The 18,560-nt window shown below is 43.9% G+C and overlaps 1 protein-coding gene across 2 annotated transcripts; it reads right to left on the minus strand.

Moving 5' to 3' along the window:
- Positions 1–4,728: 4,728 nt before the first annotated feature.
- On the minus strand, positions 4,729–17,570 carry SLC30A10 (solute carrier family 30 member 10). 2 transcript variants are annotated; one of them, XM_081904205.1, is made up of 5 exons: positions 17,037–17,570; positions 16,484–16,531; positions 8,606–8,689; positions 7,183–7,422; positions 4,729–6,244 (listed from the first exon to the last, which is right to left on the minus strand). In XM_081904205.1, the coding sequence occupies exons 1-5, from the start codon at positions 17,482–17,484 to the stop codon at positions 5,757–5,759; spliced, it is 1,308 nt and encodes a 435-aa protein (XP_081760331.1). In that variant the 5' UTR covers positions 17,485–17,570; the 3' UTR covers positions 4,729–5,756. The 2 variants fall into 2 exon arrangements, with proteins under 2 accessions (XP_081760331.1, XP_081760330.1); XM_081904204.1 differs by lacking the exons at positions 16,484–16,531; positions 17,037–17,570 and adding an exon at positions 10,054–11,122.
- Positions 17,571–18,560: the final 990 nt, after the last annotated feature.

Raw genomic sequence — 18,560 nt, forward strand, 5'->3', positions numbered from 1 at the left:
GGGGGGTGGATTTGATTCTGAGCTCATTTAAATAACTAATTCACATTTTCTGAAAGAATATATGAAGCAACACACAGCCATTCTTCATAATTTGCATTTCTCTGAATTTTGCAGTGGCAGTGCAGTTCTTTAGCCAATTAATGTGCCCAAAAAATTATATACTTGGGTAAAGTATGTGTTAAAATGCACATATTGGGGGGGGGTGCATGATATTAAGGAAATGGTTTTGCGAAAAGGGGAAGAATTGCATACAAATGGGCATAAGAATACATTCACACTAAAATAAATTTTCACAAGGACATTTTAAAAATGAAAATGTGTGAAAATGTGAGCTGAAAAAAGATTGGAAAATGAGAAACTGAGAGAAAATGAAATTGACTGATTTGTCCATCATGTGTGTGAGAGGAAGGGGGAGGGGAAAGAAAGAGAGGAGAGGGTGTGGGAAGAGATAGATTATGATTATATAACAGATGCAAAGCAGGTCCACCTGAAAGGTGAGTGGGGGAAAGGAGATGTCAGGAAAGTTTGCATAACTTGAGGAAAAGAGCAGGACTGGCCCTACCATTAGGCAGTAGGGCCTCTGGTGGCAGATGCTGGTGGGCAACACCAGTCTCACAACTGCCCTCCTGTCCTCCCTAAGCTAGCCTATTCTTCACCTCCTGAGTCAACTACCTGTTGCCTAATGGTGTGATGAAAGATGTTGTCCCCTTGCCATGTTTGAGATAGGAGTCCCAACTGTATGTAGACTGAGGGAGTGCAATCTGGTTCTTTGCCTCAGGCCACAAAAAGTCTTGAGTCGGCACTGGCAAAAATGGTGACAGTTGCATTGTGTGCAAATGAGTTGCAAAACTAGTTAAGGGACTGCAAGAAACTGCTTGCCACAATAACTGGAAGAAAGGGGTCCAAGAATGGTGGTTCCGTGTGCAATTCAATGCCCAAGAAGCCCTGTTTAGGCGTTATACTTGAACAGGTTACAGTAATGCAAGTAGAGATTGTGGGGCCCTGCATGCTAGCTCTGCCCCACCCCATGAGCCTGCTGGACCCACCTGCTCCTGCCCCAACCAGGCCATGCATAGAAAGTTCATCACAATCAGAATCCTGATAACTGTCAGGATGCTGTCAACAGCTCCCAGCTGGTTGCCCAGGAAAGTATTATTGGCATAACCTGTTGGTGTTTTGCAACTTTCTGACTAGTTGCAGGACCTTAGCCAGACCTAGCAGAGTAAACGCAGAATTCACGAAAACAACTGGCAACTTGGCTGCAGACAGGATGGACGAAGCAGAAACCAGGAACTTGTAGTTAGGTGTTTATTATATACAGTGGACTATTTACAGGAACAGAACAGAACACGGATCCTTGGCTAGCTCTCTCATACACGACTTACAACTCTCAACTCCTACACTCGTACTAACACACATTCCAATTAGTAGGCCATTAATCATTATTCCTGTGAGAGAGCTTGACCAATCATGGAGCTGTCTCCATGCCTCTGTATCACCAGGCAGATTACTCCTTCACATTGCCTTGGCTGTCTGCCAAACCCTAATTGACTTTGTGTGAGTAGCTGCACGTATTCAGATTCCCAACAAGTATAAAGACAAGGAAAAGTTTCTTACAGTTCTTTTTTATTTCAAACCTTACAGAGAGAGGCTATAGAACCCAGCCTCTTGGATAATGGCGTTGTCCCGAGTGAATCTCCACCCCACCCCCCATCTCTCCCACTTCCTCATTCATCATCATCATCACCTCCTCTACAAGTGCTAAGTGCCCTCTGTCTTCGAGCTCTTTGCTCTCCTACTTTTAAGACCCACCGGGTTCTGGGAGATGGAGGGTCTGGAATGCTTTCTAATAACAATGTGTCATGCTCTGGCTTTCCCATGATTTCCCAACTTTTCCCCTCATCTTCTTCTGGGCTGCTACCTTCCTCAAACCCCTGTTGTCATACCTCAGGATGAATACGCTTCAACTTATTTTCAGGTTGCACTCCGTGGCAACCTGAAAGTAACGGAGCCCGATACTTCTGGGTTTCGCCACTCACGCATGTGCACTCAAAATGACATCATGCGCGGAAGTGTCGAAACTCAACCAGCGCACGCGCAGATGTGAAGTCATGTATTACGGTTGCTTCAGGATGCAAACGGGGCTCTGGAACGGATCCCGTTCGCATCCAGAGGTACCACTGTACTGTCTTCCTCTTCCTTCTCCCTGGAAGGGTCAGAATGGGGAGGCAGTCACCACCATTCCTCCTCTGCCCAGTCCCTGACAATAACACAAGACTTCCTGGTGCTCCCAGGGCCTTATCAGCCGAAGGCACCTATGAAGCCTTCTTCGTATCTTCTCACTCAACACTGGGGTTGGCTGGTGTGCATGCCACCTGATTCTGACTATTGTGCTTTTGTGGTATTTGCAAAAGGAAGAGCCCACACTAAAGCTTCAGTCTTAGCTGGATGATAGAGACTGGCCCCAACTAGGAAAATAAAAGAGGGTTTGGACAAGCCTGCACAGTGCAGACTGGAAATGCAAGATAACGGAGGAGGCATTGGGCTATGAGATCAGAGCAGGAACTAGCAGTGTTACACCCTCCATCTGGAAGAGTAAGAAACTTTGAAAACAAGAATCTGGTATACAACTTTTGAAGAGCACATGGCTTGTGGTTTGGGAGTATGCTGGAGGTCCAGGACCTCTGTAAAAGGAACAGCTGTCTGTTGCATATTTTATCTCCCAAAGTCCATTCGAACTTTGTGGTTCTGTGATTCTATAAAACCAATTAGAACTAGTAATGCTCCAAACCCATTCCCACCCAGCTAAGCCCCCTCCCCATATCCTCCACACACCACATTCCCAATGCCATGGTTAAAAACCTGTTTGAGGGGAAATGCACCAAACAGCAGCATTTCTCAGGAGATCACAGGGTGTGTATGAACTGTGGCTGTACTCAGCTTCAAACACCAGGCAGTTGTTATCTCACCCTTCCAAACTTACAACAGCACTGAGACACCATTTGCCAAATCGTCCAAAATATGCATGCCTCTTATAATGTTGATACATGTGAAAATTGTGGCATATTCCCTTAAAATACTACGTAAGGGCAGAATCCCTTTGGCACAGACACCAAATTTTACCTGACATTGTATTTGTACTTCCATATATGCACCCAAGCACAAAATATCTAGTGAGAACAAGGCCTTGAAAGATTTTATTTTTCGTAGACACAAGGTGTTTACTTAAAAAAACACTTTATTTACAGCATCCAACTTTTTCTTCTTCAACATATAAAATTCACAAGGCATGTGGAGAAAGTTTGCACCAGTGGTTTGTTCACAAAAGCATATAAACAAGCCAAGGTTTTTAATTAGATGCAGAATTAGATGTTTCAGGTAAAACATTATTATTCCAAACAGAATTGTATTCCAGAGAGTTCACTTATTATACAGGCAGGAGGTAACTTCACAAGAAGTTATAACATAAACCTTCATACAGTGAAGAGAGCACATTCAAAAATGATACAGAACCACTTTTTTTGGCAGTTCATATGATTTTTTAAATGTCAGCAACCGCCCCCAAACAAAGTGCTTGGATTGAGGCCATATTTGGCAGAAACTATAGATTTTTTTAGAATACTTTGGTTAAGATTCATGCAGCTTTCAATCCATGCATCTCAACATTAAGAATCAAGGACTCAGTCACCTCATCATAATCGTAAGATATCATGGCCATACCGAAGCCCGCAAAGAGAACTACCGTAAATCTTACTGAAATGTGCTACCTGATGTGTGTGTGCAAATTTCAGGATGTGGCAAAATTTACTGTTTAGAGGGCTTGATTGTGAATTTTTATCATATCAGGAAGCTGGCCAGTCCACTTAGAATCCCGCCCCCCCCCCGGGGGGGACAATATTCTATTATAATTTATAGTACACATTTGTAAGGGTATAGCAATGACCCTGTGGCTTTCTTCATTGCGGGATGGCTTCCATCACATCAGAATGAAATCCTTACATAGGCAGGAATGTGCTTAAAGCAAAAAATAAGAGGTCATGGATCAAAACATTCTATAAATGATGGACAATCCACCCACTTCTTTCAAAGCTGAAGAAAATTTTGAGATGATGAGTAGGAAGTGGAACACAGGAAGCTGCCTTATTCCAAATAGACTATTGGTCTATCCACCTCAGTATTGACTGGTAATGCTCTCTAAGGTTAGAGACAAGAACCTTTCCCAAGTCCTACTTGGAGATGCCAGGAACTGAATCCGAGGACAGGCCCAGGGCTGACCAGTATATCGTATTTTGAAAAATAAGACTTGGATAATGGTTTTGCAAAACAAAAACCCATGGGTGAAAACAACAACAGGTCAAGTCTAGGAGCCGCTCTAGGAGCAAAGCAGCACATGCAATTACATGTTTATAGAAACTATAGGAAGGAACAAATTAGAGTTTTTTGGCAAGGGGGGAATCTCGACTCTTCCTGATCCGCAAAAGTTAGAGCAGTATAAAAGTCAAAACCCTTGCTTCTCCTGAGAGTTGCCTTGGATGGATTGTATCAAGCTGCCACAGACATTCTTTGGCAAACATGTATCCTGACGATTTCTATATTCCCTGATGTTAACTCACTGACATGGATATTTGAAGCTGGTGAAACCTCTCACTTGCACACAGACACATTTGCAAGAGGTGCCCATTTCTTAAAGGGGAAAAAATGAGTAGGAACATGAGCTATATTTCCAAGTAAGATATATGACATGTTTATTTGCGGCGGACATTTTGGAAATAGGAACGACACGGACCATCACCCCTCAAACAAAATATGTTTGTTATTTTGGAAATATGCAGAGTACAGTTAAGAAGTTAAGCTATTTAAGATATGATTGGGGGAATATAAATATATAACCTGTATACAAAAAATCAATATTACAGATGGGCACATACTAAAACACAACAGTCTCAACTCATGCTACAAAAATCCATACATTCATTCACTGAAATGGCAGGAAAATATACAGACAGGAGAGAGAATCATTTGTTTCAACGGTGCTTTCAACTGATAATAAAGAGCAGCAATACTTTGGTGAATCATAACCATATTTCATTGCCAGCGTTTAGGTAAACCTGCCTAACAACCCCTTAGGCCAGCCTTTCCCCCCACTTGGTGCCCTCCACCCCACTTTTCCAGAAATCCCACTTCTAATTTTAAGTAAACTTCTAATTTTAAGAGGCAATTGGAAACAAGACTAATGAAACTACCACCTACTTTCATTCCTTCATAATGGTGCTTTGGGGCAGCCCAATCATAGGGAACTAAGAGACCTATAACAAGCACCACATTTCGCTAAAGACAGAGGTAAAAAACCAGTGTGCTCAGCCATAAGGTATTTACCCCTGGAGGAAAAGGAATTAAGTGTCAAAATGGCACTGGACATATTTGGCAAATGCCAGAAACACTCCTTGAAAACAAGGGATGGCTAAAAGGCACGTCTGCTTTCCTGGGATGTCCCTCTTTTCAGAACTGCAGGGCTGAAGGTACCAGTGGCTGCATGGAAAGAAGGGCCTTCTACCTGCACAGCTAGACCTTTAGATACAAGCCAGGAACACCTGCTCCAGATGCCCTCTTATGCTACACATTGGACACCCAGCTGTCAAACGCCACTCCCCAGGCCTGTGGCAAGTGCTTGCCAGCAGCTTTTTAGCCAAGGGGGCATTGCCACGGATAACTTTGCCCTAGATGAACAGCAGTCGCCAAGCGTGAGCCCAAGCTGCCTAGAATTGTGTGCTGTTTATATAGGGCTTGTCATCGCCTGCTTCTTTGTAACTGTCCTTTGAGCAGCTGTGCTTTTTGACAGGCTCCTCGGCCCACGTGGGTTCATTGGGAATCTCCACCACGTCTTTCCTGTGGAAGACTTTGTGCAGCGAGGGAGACAGGCTGCTCTTCTTCTCGTTGTAGCCGTTGACCTCAGCCAGGGCCGCTTCCTGCTGGCTGCAGCACAGCTGCGGGTCGCAAGCTCTGGAGATGCACGGAGTGCTGCACAGGACTTCGGGGTTCTTCTGGTCGGTGTACTCTGGCTGGATGGTGACTGAGTGGACCCCCGCTTCGTGGAACAACTCCCTCATCTTCTGCGAAGCGTCTTGGTAATCGGAACTGGTGTGGCATTTGACATGGAGGGTGGCAATGTTCTTCCCACTGACCATCTCCCAGACGTGCACCTCGTGAATGCTGGTAATGCCTGGCACTTCGAGAAGCTTGTTTGCTGTTTGGTGGGGAGGGAGGACAATAAAAACAAGCAGAAAATAAACTCAATGAGATTTCATGAAGGGTCTACTGGCAGCAGTGATTTGATCAGAAACACTGTTCAGCAGCACACTGCAAAAGCAGAGAGAACCTTCCAGGACAAATACATTTTACGGGAGGGTTCATGGCCAGATCCAAAACATTCCTGGAAGAAGCAGGACAACTGGACCATGCTAAACTATGCCTAGAGTCTTCCTGGGCTGCAGGGGCATCAGCACAGCACCACACACGATAGGAAAACAGTGAAGTGGAGCACAAGTTCTGGAAACATTAGCTGATTGAATCAAATGTGAGGTACTAAAAACAGACCCTGCTAAATGGCAAGTATCTGTATGGATTAGGTACCAGCATAATTTTAGGGAACCCAGCGCTGGGTATTTATGCCTTGCATGAGGTTTAAAACATACAAATGGCAACATCAGGTTCCCACCCCCACCCCCCAAGCTGGAAAGCTATCCCCATGGGACGGCATAACTCGGGGGGGGGATATGTCTTGGAGACTTGGAAACTTTCTGCACAAGTTTAAATTCAAAAGCAAAAAAAGCCCCCAAACCTTCACATGGTCTGAGTGTGTGCATAAGACAAAAGATTTATTTTTATACTGCCCAACTAACAATGCCTTCTGGGCACTTAACCGTTATCCTTCTACCTTCTTACATCTATAGATGTATGCAGTGATTTCAGGGAACAGCAGCTCAACGCCTGCTGTTTTGCATGAGTACTGTGTTCTCGAAATGCATGCTTTCACTAATCCACCAAGATTTGAGTCATGTTGCTAAGACACCACCATGTGAGTCAGTTTCTCAAAGCTCCTGAGAATGTAGAGCATAATCCAGAAATGTAATTCCAGGAATAACACTGGCTTTTTAAGTGCTTCGGCAGTAAAGTGCAACTTACTCAGCAACTGCATATTAACACTCTTGGGAACCATCTGCAGTAAGATTGTTGCCGTCTCCTTGATAAGCGGGAAGGCTGACGAGAGTATGATGATCACCATAATTATGGTCAGGCTTGGATCAATGTAGCACTCCCAGTTGCATGGGGTGTTCTCATCCAGAGGAAGTGCATAGAATATGGAAGCAGCCACTACAACGATAACTGAGCCAAGAGCATCCCCCATCACATGCAAAAGAACACCTGAAATAAAGGACAGGAGAAACATTTGCTTTGATGATCAGATTTTGGGTGGTTCAAAGGCAGTAGATGTCAACCAGAGCTCGGTCAAAACTTGCTTTTGAACCTAACTTTTAATAAATAGGACAATATTAAAATCAAGGTTCCGCTTTCACATGTGACCTAGACCCATAATTCCTAATGTTGTCACAGAATGACTACATTCACGTGAGCACTGGTATTAGATTCAAAGCATTAACTTTAAGAATGGAAGAGCAAACTATAGAGGACATTACAAGTAAAATTTTACTTAGATGGGTCCTCAGCGATGCAAGTGAAAAAGTGTGAAGACTGCAATGAGTCCATTTTGCCACATGTACACATAGTGAGAAACCACCATCTATTGTGGCTTCCCACTGACCCAGAATTGGCCTCCACAGTCACTTATGGACACACTGTTAAGACCATATTCATGGCAAAGACAATTTTACTTGGCTATGGGTGATCGCCAAAGAAGAAGACATGCAGTAAAGCACATGGGCACATGATCTTCACACACTTATGTTCTCCTATGCCTGTGTAAGTAAAAAATAAAATGCGGAGTGTCCCTAAGCTCTTCGACCACAAGCCGAAAGCTGGATCATTTGATATTGTTAATGTGTCAGATACATGGACTTCATCATGTGTAAAGCATTCTAAACTTGGCCTTCCAGGAGTCAACTTGGCTGCATCTGAGCAGCTATAGTCTATCTGTATTCTTTTTATTTGGTCTGTAATTTAATAACTTGTTGGATTAAATATGATTTATTGACATCTTGTACAGTGGAGGAAGAACCCTCTCCAGACCCGGCCAGTACAGACTGTGCACGCGTGGCAGCCCATACGGTCGCCGTGCAAGAGGCAGCCTGTATGGCCGCCGCACGTGAGAGCTGCAGCCCATACGGATGCCCGTACAGACCGCACATGAGAGTGGCAGCACCCATACGGACTGCAGGCACCCTCGGCCGCTCTACAGCTGGGGGGAGGCAGGGGCCATCTTGTCACCCCTCCCAGAGTGGCACCTGGAGTGGACCGCCCCCTCCGTCCCTCCTTCCTACGCCACTGATCTTGTGCTATAAATGTATTTAGAAACGGTGGGAATAAACCGGAACAGGTCGCCAATAAAGAGGGTCCCCCAAAACTGGATAAGTTGTCTATCTTGTATTACCTCTGATATTCAAAGCTTCGGATTTTTTCTCTTTTTTCTGTATCACTTCATCTTCAGGCTTATTCTGGGTATTTATGGTGTCACCTGCATTCAAAGAAGAAACGCTGTGTTGTGTATAAGTTCTACAAACAGAAAAAACACCAATCTTTTCAAAACCAACTTAAATCTTAAACGGTACCAGACGCTTTAGCAATGACCCTCCCACGCCTGCATGCAGACAACACACGTGCAATCATAACTGGTAGCTGATGCATAATTTCATGGAAATGCGGAAAGTAAACAAACTCCAATGCATATAAATCGCGGTTATTTATTTGTGCTTAAAAGCTCTGCAAACTCCCACACAATGTTTATATTTATTTCATGAGCAAAAGGGCAAAGTGCAAAAACAAAATACCCCACCCCCCCAAAAAAAAAATATTTGAAGAAAAAGAAACTAACACAGAGAGAAAATATTGCCAGGGAAGGATACCAAAAATGAAAGGAGGGCAAATAAACATGCGAGAAGGGAACAGGAAGGAATAGAAAAGAAGGGGGGAAGGTGTAAACAAAAGAGAGAGAGAGAGAAGTGTGGAGAGAAAAATAACAAACCAGAAAGGTGATGATGGCATGGGAAATCTGCCTCATATAATCTACCTAAAAGTCAGTATAACATTATTTAACTATACCCACTTTTAACTGGCATTCTACAGTAAAATCTGCACATATTTTTTTGTACTTGGCCTGTATTCCTATCACCTAGAGAGTAGATAGAGACTAGATGGAGGTGGAGGAAAAAGAGGTTGGAAAGAGAAAAGTAAGAATAGGGAAAGCTGAGGATTTGAGAACTTTAGGGAAGATTTAAAACGAAAGAGAGCTAGTGTGGTGGTTGGAATGATGGGCTTTGAAATGCCCCCTCAGCCAAAAAGCTCACTGGATGATCTTGGTTCCCTGTCTCTTAGCCTAACCTACCCCACAGGGTTGCTGTGAGGACAAAATGGAGACGAGGAGAAGTGCATACCACTCCCCAGAGAAAAGGTGAGCTATAAATGTAATATAAATAAAGCAAAAAAGTACTAATACAAGAGTGGGGGATGTGATGGGGTGGCAGTGAAAAACAAGAGGGAAGAAAGCATATAGAGCTGGATAAATATATTTATTCATCATGATATAAATAGAAGAATTATAATTATAAGTGTGGGGAAATGTACAAGTTAAGGAAAGGAGGTGGGTGGGAAACGAATTATACTGATGCAAAGAAAACTGATGGAAAAAATCTGCCCCCAAAGAAGAGAATATGGGGAAAATAAGAACAAAGCGAGAAAGAAAGAAAGAAAGAAAGAAAGAAAGAAAGAAAGAAAGAAAGAAAGAAAGAAAGAAAGAAAGAAAGAAAGAAAGAAAGAAAGAAAGAAAGAGGTGAAGAGAGGAAAGGAGGCGAGGGATCAGTGAAGGAGGAAACCGAGAGGCACCTGCTCCGTCCACGCTGCAAGACTCCAGGTCAAGGTCGAGGGCCGCTGGCAGGGCGCCCTCGGGGGCCGCGGCGGCGCCGGGCTCGGGGTCTCCGTCGAGGCTGGGCTCTGGCGCGGCCTTGGCCGACGGGCCGCGTCGGAGGCAGGCGGGCCAGCAGGAGGCCCAGTCCTGGAAGACGAGGAGCCCCACGAGGTTGACGGCGAGGCCGAGCGCGCCCACGATGAGGATGAGCTCGGCGTCGCGGATGGCCTGGGGGCTGGCCAGGCGCTGCAGGGCCTCCACGAGGATGGTGAAGGAGAGCGCGGCCAGGAAGACGGCGTTGCAGAGGGCGCCCACCACCTCGGCGCGGCCGTAGCCGAAGGAGGCGTCGGGGCTGCGGCGGCGGCGGCGGCGGGAGATGCGCCCGGTGGAGAGGCCCACGCAGAGCGCGATCAGGTCGGAGAGCATGTTGAAGGAGTCGGACACCAGCGCGATGGAGTTGCCCACGTAGCCCGACACCATCTCGGCCACGAAGAAGCCCGCCGTCAGCACCAGCATGAAGATCAGGCGGCACGTCTGGCCCGTGTAGCGCCCCATGGCGAAGCGGGAAGCGGCGCGCTTGGAGAGGAGGGCGCCCCTACCCTTGAAGCCCTCGAGGGGCTTCCTGGGCTCCAGCCCCCGAGCGAGCCTCCGGGATGGCTTGCTGCTTCGCCGTCGCCCCCTCCGTCGGGCTGGCTGAGCCTTTGGACCGGCGGGCAGATAGGCGAAGGCGCGGCGCTGCTGGCCCTCTCCGCCGCCTGGCAACAAGTGCTTTGCGCGCCCTGCCGCGGCTGGTGACTCTGCACTTTGCTTTTATAGAGGCGCGGCAGGGGCGGCACCGACGCCCTTCTGCACCGACAGCGCCCGGCGAGATTTGCCGCCGTCCGCAATTTCTTATCCATCAACGCTAAAGGATAAAGGGGGAAAAGCGCCGGTTGCCAACTCGCCGCCCCGCCCACGTGCTTGCCGTGCACCCGGCCAAGGTACAAGAGCCATCTCAGCATCTCTGCCTCCTTTACCTTTAAACAGGGAAGATGTTGGACAGGTGTAGGTTTCACCTGCCGCTCCTGGGGATCATTTAGGACGCTGCCACTCACACATTAGGGTGTATCGGTTTTCCCCGCTCACGACCATGTTTTGCAGCTATGGGTGTGAACTCGTCTTTATCATAAAGAGCTGGCGATCCTATAATCTCCCTGTTATTTGCAAATGCTCATCATATCTTAAATTATTGACCAATATTTATGGTGTCCCCTGCCCCGTTTGAGCCCAGAGCCAAAATGGCCACAAAATAATCTTGGAAAGAGCAATGGAGGATAAGAAATTTAAGTGCAGGTTCGCCCAGCCCAAAAGCTTGTTTTTCAGCATAATTGTGTTGTCTTATGTATATTCTCATTAAAACCCATATAAGCATCTCCAGAAAACATTTAAGCCCCAGGATTTTTTATGTTCTGCTTCCTTCAAGCTCAAGGATTCTTTTAAAAAGCAGATACAGTACTTACAATATTACCAATTATGCCCTTTTCAGTTTCACTGTCTCTTATACAAGCTGGAATCAAATCTGAAGACTAGTCTGTATTTTAGATAAGATTATCTTATCATTCGTGGGCTGCCATTTAATTTCATCCTGATTTTAATTTTAAGCTGTATTTTAATTCATTGTTTGATTGTGTTTTTAATGTATCATATACTTGGTGTTAGCTGCCCTGAGCCCAGTCCTGGCCAAGGAGGACAGGGTATAAATAAAATTTATTATCATCATCAACAACAACAACATCATTATTATTACATGAATCCAATGCTACTACAATCAGTGCACATTTAAAGACCTGGCTTCCCCCCAAAGAATCCTGGGAACTGTAGCACTGGGAATTGTAGCTCTGTGAAGGAGAAGCTACAGTTTTCAGGATTCTTTGGGAGAAACTAATATACTTTAAATGCATGGTGCAAATCTGCAAATGGATCTTCATCAATAATTCCAAATTAATTTAAGCGGATGACGTGTTTTGAAATGTTATCAGCTAAAATTAATTTGGAATTATTGGAATTAATGTTGCCATTGAATAACCTCTTTTGAAATTCAGTGAATCACCCATATTAAACATTGCAGGATGGGAGGGAAAGTTACCCAGCGTCAAGGAATATTATGGTTCAATGGGCATAGATTAGACAACATGAAAAAAATCTGGAAGTAATTGAAATCACAAGCAACAGTATAGCTCTTTTCACCAAAAGCTTACAAATCAACAACAACAAAAAGACACAACATTTTCTGTATTGTCCAAGTCATACACCTTAAGCACTTATTTGCCTGTTACAAAATTCATCCATTATATGATATTCTCATCCTCAAAAACCAATGAGACAGCATCTGTTCCCCACCACCATGCACAAAAGAAGTATCATTTTCTCCTGAGAGAAGAAAAATGGCTCTGCTGCTTGTTGGTGAAGAAGATATGCTATATCTTCACTATATCCTGCATGTGTCATAGAATTATAGAGTTGCAAGGGACCATGAGGGTCATCTAGTCCAACCGCCTGGAATGCAGGAATCTCAACCAAAGCACCCATGGCCGATGGCCACCTCTGCTTAAATTCCTCCCTTGAAGAAGAACCCACCACGTTCCAAGAGAGTCTGTTCCACTGTGGAACAGCTCTTACCGTCAGAAGGTGGGATTCTTTCTTTTCTGTTCCCCAACTGAACTGATGCCCGCCAATGCTGCCAGATTGGATAGTGGCAATAGTGTTTTACTGCCAAGTTGGAAGCGGATGCTGTAAATGACACTGCCTTATCAAATTGCAGCAGACAAGAATATGATTGCGGTTATGTTTAATATCCCAAATTGGCTTGCCAAGTTCTGTCGAGGAAAGAATAATATTTTATCTGAATAGCATTTGCAGTTCCCATTTATTCAAATAACAGTTGAAATATCAAGCAGATCTAAGTGAAATTGAGACACTAACATTAAGGTGAAAAAAAAACTCATTCTGTGAGTAGCATAGTTTTAGCATCATTTATCCTCTTTACTGTTGCTTAAACCTCCAGTCACATTATTAATTATGTGTGCAAGGATTAAACTGGGGCAACACGACTACTAGCCAGGATGGCTATATCTTACCTCTGTGCATCCCAATTGCTTAGGATCATATTGCACCCAGGTCCTGCTTGTGGGTTGCTGTGAGAACAAACTGCTAAATAGTACTTTGGTTTGATCCAGCAGGACACTTCCTGTTTTCTTATGTTCTGCAGACCAGTTTGTGGCAGACCATAGCTGTCTTTCTGTTCTCATGCTTAGCCATTCAGTGGGTTCGTAACTACTGAATTTTCTAGATCTCAACCCTCTTAATGATGTCAGGCCATAACTGCCTGCACCTGATTGCTTATGGGGAAGCCGATTACAAACCTAGCACAGGGACTTCTCCATCCTCAATGAACCAGTTAAGTTTCAGACTCCTTGTGGAGAAAGCCACTGATGAAAATAAAGGTAGCACGAGACAGTGGCTGGAATTTGGTTGTGACATAAAGATTGTGTCGCCTTGGATGAGTCTCTGTCTAATATAACTATCCTGCCTCCCAGGATTGTATTTAGGATTTATGGACATATTGGTCTATTTTGGTTTCTCCGTGTTTTTCCTGTCTTATGTTCAGATTGACTATGTCCACATCAGTTTGTGAAGTTTCTAAAGATCCTGACAAAAATTCATATACATTTTCATAGGAACTTAAGAAGCTGCTATATAATGAATCCAGACCATTGGTCCAGCTAGCTCAGCATAATCTACACTGAATAGTGCTGGCTCACAAGGATTTCAGATAGATTTCAGTCCTACGTGGAGACTCTGGGGATTGGACCAGGGAAACTTCTACATTCAAAACAGATACTTCATCACTGAGCTATAGCTTTTCATGTATGCTTCTCCTAATATAGACATTTTTGCATGCAGTTTTATCTAACGTACATATTTTTTTTCCAGCTGTTTCTCCTCACAGAATGCCCTTTTTACATTATTTTCTTACACACACATTTTTGTGTGCACTTTTACCTAATGCACACTTTTTGGTGTGCATATTCTCAGTCGGAGAATTGCATTGCAAAACTCAGAGAAGTGCAAATTTCAAAGGATAACTGCAAAATTAGGTAGAATAAGAACAGAGAGGTCACATGCACACCCTACATTTAAGGCACTATTACAGCACTTTAACAGTCATGGAGAATCCTGGGAACTATAGTTTGTTTGGGGTGCTGAAAATTGTAGGTCTTTGAGGTCAGCACACGTAACAAACCAGAGTTCCCAGGATATTTGGAAGGAGCCATTGTGGAATGAGAGTTTTAAATGCATGGTGTGGATGTGATCCAATCCAAAGTAATAATAATAAAAGTTATAATAGTGCAGAGAGGGGAAGCATCTTCACTCAACACTGAAAGGATAATACTGTGAACACCAGGCAAACTTCCTTGTTGACGGAATTTGACAAGCAGTGCCACTAGTATACTAAGGAGATCTCCATTCTAGTCCTACCTGCCTTACCTCAGGTAGGGCATCTGGATGATATCCTCAAAAGATTGCCTCACTTTATAAGCAGGTTGATATGAGAGTAGGTGTTCCTGCAGGTATCTGGATTCCATCCCTGAAGGACTTTGAAGATAAGCACCAGCACTTCTAATTGTGCTCCCTGTACGATCTCAGGGAACAATAACTTTGCATATTCAAGAAGGAGCTATAGCCAATCCTGCGAAACGTACCTGTATGAGATATGCATTTGAACACCTGTTTGCCAGATTCCCACTTGGCATTTTGAGGGGCACATTTTAAAAAAAATCCACCTAAAAGAATGTGTGATTTGGCTCCAAGTCTGTTCAAAAGGAGTAACTCTGTAAGATGGCATGTTGTTTCTAGGTTACCTCCGAAGGATTCTTAATAATTGTGGCCAAAGTGCAAAGCTAGCTAATAGTCATTTATACAACAACCAGATTATTAATTGCTAGAAAGCAATAATTGGCTTGTCCATTGACGTCAACGGGCTGCACAGTTATCACTAAGGGCAGAGTGTGATGAGATGTGGATTGCATAGCTTGGAATGTGTCCTCTACATTCGGTTTCCATTGCTCCTGCACTGTGGGGAGGTACTATAGGTCCATGAATACGCTCCAGAAACCACTCAAGCTGAAAGGGCAGGGAATTTACTGGATCTGCCACCACATCTCCCAATTCTACAAGTTTATTTGGCCAGAATAGTGACTCCAGATGTTCATGTTTAGACAAACATTTATCTCTGACACCTAAATGTTAGCCTAGTCCAGGGATAGCCATCCCAGGTGTTGTTGGTCTCCAACTCCCATCAGGTGCAGCCAGCATGACCAATGGTCAGCGGGGATAAGAGCTGTTGGCCAACAGGATCTGGAGAACATCAAGTCGGTCACCCATGTCCTGGTAGAGCATGACATGACAACTGACTTTTCAAATGCTCTGCTTTAGCATTAGGGCATTGGTGACTCACACAATTTCCATCAAAAGAGAGAAAGAGAATTAGGAGGCCCAGTCACTGTGCTCCTTTAGACACCTGCTGAAAACTTTTCTGTTTCAGCAAGCCTATCCAGACACAGAATTTGCTCTTAAATTTGCTTTATCTCATTTTTAATTGTATTTGTTATTACCGAAATGTTTGCCTTTGGGAGGAAGGGTGGGGCATACATTTAATACATTTAATAAATAATATCAAACTTGGTTGACCAAGAAAATAACAGTGGAGTGATTATGTGTTCTCCCCAAGATCCTAATGAGAAAAAAGAGTCGACACACAACTTTCAAACTTTTATTTTATTTTAATTGTGTAACACATTTGCAACTTGCCCAGCCGTCAGAAGAGGTGGCTCATAACAATAATTAAAATCAGAAATCATATACCTTTGACATAATATATTGGTACAAACTAGTTATATCCAATGAAATGTGTATAGCTTTTTAAAGCAAGAACAAATGTGACCCCCCATTGGCAGTGCAGTGCAATGTTGCCTATTATAGTGCAGCTTCTTAATTCTGGACCCAGAACTTACTTACGTAATGTGCCATAAAGCTCCTGATGATTTAAGCAGATGCTGATTTATTTATTTTTAAAGTCGCTTAGGGGATTCAGATTTCCATTTCTACTGTTTGGCCTTTTCCCAGACTTCTAGTATTCTCTTGACAGAATTCAGTCAGCAGTGTAGATTACTTAATTTCAAGGAACAGTGAGATGACACTTCTCTTTCTCATAACGCAAATAGGCAGTAGCAGCAACAACAAATCAGCAATGTAGCCCTGATCGCACAGTCACTCTCACACACATTCTTAGTGCCAATGCATACATATAGAATAGTATATGTTGTACCTACTTCTGTACATATGGAATAAGGCATTTTCAAGACTCACCTAAATCAGGAAAGGGTGTTATCACTGGACCTTCTCTAATTGAGTAGCCTAAGAAAAATATTAATGGAAAGCATACTGATTTAATATTCTGGGAAAGGCTCAGACTAACCAAACAGCAATAGAATTCGTCTAGTTTTAAATTACCAGTCATTCCACCTCTGAAGAGTATAGACTCAGCTGAATAGCCATGATTTCATCAAAGCTAATGGAAAATATCCATAGCCTCAAAGTTTTATTTCCAATAGAAGTAGTTAGGGTTGCTTCCAAATCTAACTGAGTTGTGTTTTGATAAGGGGAAATGCCACACTGGTAAGTTCTCAGTAACTTGCCAAAAGCTTGTGGCTTGTGATGCATTGTAATAATTTTTTGTTATTTAAAAAAAGGCCAACACATGATTGCTTTTGATCATGCCACATATTGAACTATTTAAAAGTTTAGTGTCTGCATCAAGGAGCAAACCCCCCCCCCAAAAAAACCACCCCTTAATAACGTGTCAACCTATGTCTAGAAGTATTAGTTATGGACAAAGTAGTGATTTTTAAAAATTCCTTACCTGTTTCCGTGTCTTGGTCAACAGAGTCACGGCAGTAACAACAGTCCAGAAAGACGACATAATTGACCGCGTTGAAGAACAGCCCTACAAGTCCAGCGATTAGGACAAACAGTGCATTTTCAGTCTTCTGTGGGTTGAGGAACCTCTTCAGGGCTTCGATCAGGATGCTGAACATGAGGGCCGTGGCAAAGACAGAGTTGCCAAATGCACCCACCACATCGGCCCGTGGGAAGCCAAAGGTGCCGTTCTTGTGCCACCGAATGCGGCTGACTCTTACGCCCAGCAAGCCGACAATCATAGAGATCAGGTGAGACAGGACAGCAAAAGCGTCCGACGTGAGAGAGAGGGAGTTACCTATGTAGCCCACCACCATTTCGCCCACAAAAAGCATAAAAGTCACAATGCACATGAAGAAAAGCCGGCTGCTCCGTCCTGTGTAGCGACCCATGGCTGAGAAGCGTTCTCTGTGCTTGCTAGAAGGGTCTTTGCAGGATTAGCAAGCAACGATTGGCAGGTCTCCCCTTTTTATTGTCTGCTGCTGCTTGTGTTTAGAAGCTAATTTTTATAAGATGCACTAAAGCAATAAAACCAGTTTAAAGGGCAATTAAGCCAGGGGGTTATCGCGTGGAGGCCGCCACTCAATAAGTGCGTAAAGGAAACTAAGATATCAAATGAAACAAGCTGTTTGTTTGTCTCATTGCCCGGGGTTCTAACGTTTGAGGCTGCAGCAACAATTCTTCACAGCTGGGGCGCCCGCCTTATTGTTCACAGAGGTTCATTGGGTGCTGGAGGGGAGGAGTGAGGCCTTGAGCAGGACCTTGGCCTAGGCCAGAGGTAGAAAACATGATGCCAGGTATTGATGGGTTCAAACTCCCATCTGCCCCAGGCAACATGATGGGAGATGTAGTTCACAGTATCTTGAAGGCATCTCCTCTGGCCTAGGTCAACTTTTCCCAAACTTCTGGGAGCTGCAACACCCTTTTTCTGAATCAAAATTACAAGTACAATTTAATTAATGGGTAGGCAAACTAAGGCCCGGGGGCCAGATCTGGCCCAATCACCTTCTAAATCCGGCCTGCAGACAGTCCAGGAATCAGCATGTTTTTACATGATTAGAATGTGTCCTTTTATTTAAAATGCATCTCTGGGTTATTTGTGGGGCCTGCCTGGTGTTTTAACATGAGTAGAATGTGTGCTTTTATTTAAAATGCATCTCTGGGTTATTTGTGGGGCATAGGAATTCATTCTTTTTTTCTCTCTCTTCAAAATATAGTCCAGCTCCCCACAAGGTCTGAGGGAAAGTGGACCGGCCCCCTGCTGAAAAAGTTTGCTGACCCCTGATTTAATTTTTATACACCCTTTATATTGGGAGGATGAAGCAGTCAAAATTGGTCTTACATAAGTAAGATCCAGCATTGGATTAGGATGAGGAGACGCAAGTTCAGATTCCCACTAAGTTATGGGCCAGTTATTTTCTCTCTCTCTGCCTAATCAACACCATGGGGTTGTTGTAGGATAAAATGG

This window comes from Podarcis melisellensis (assembly GCF_964234715.1).
Source record: "Podarcis melisellensis genome assembly, chromosome: 3".
Lineage (NCBI taxonomy): Eukaryota > Metazoa > Chordata > Lepidosauria > Squamata > Lacertidae > Podarcis > Podarcis melisellensis.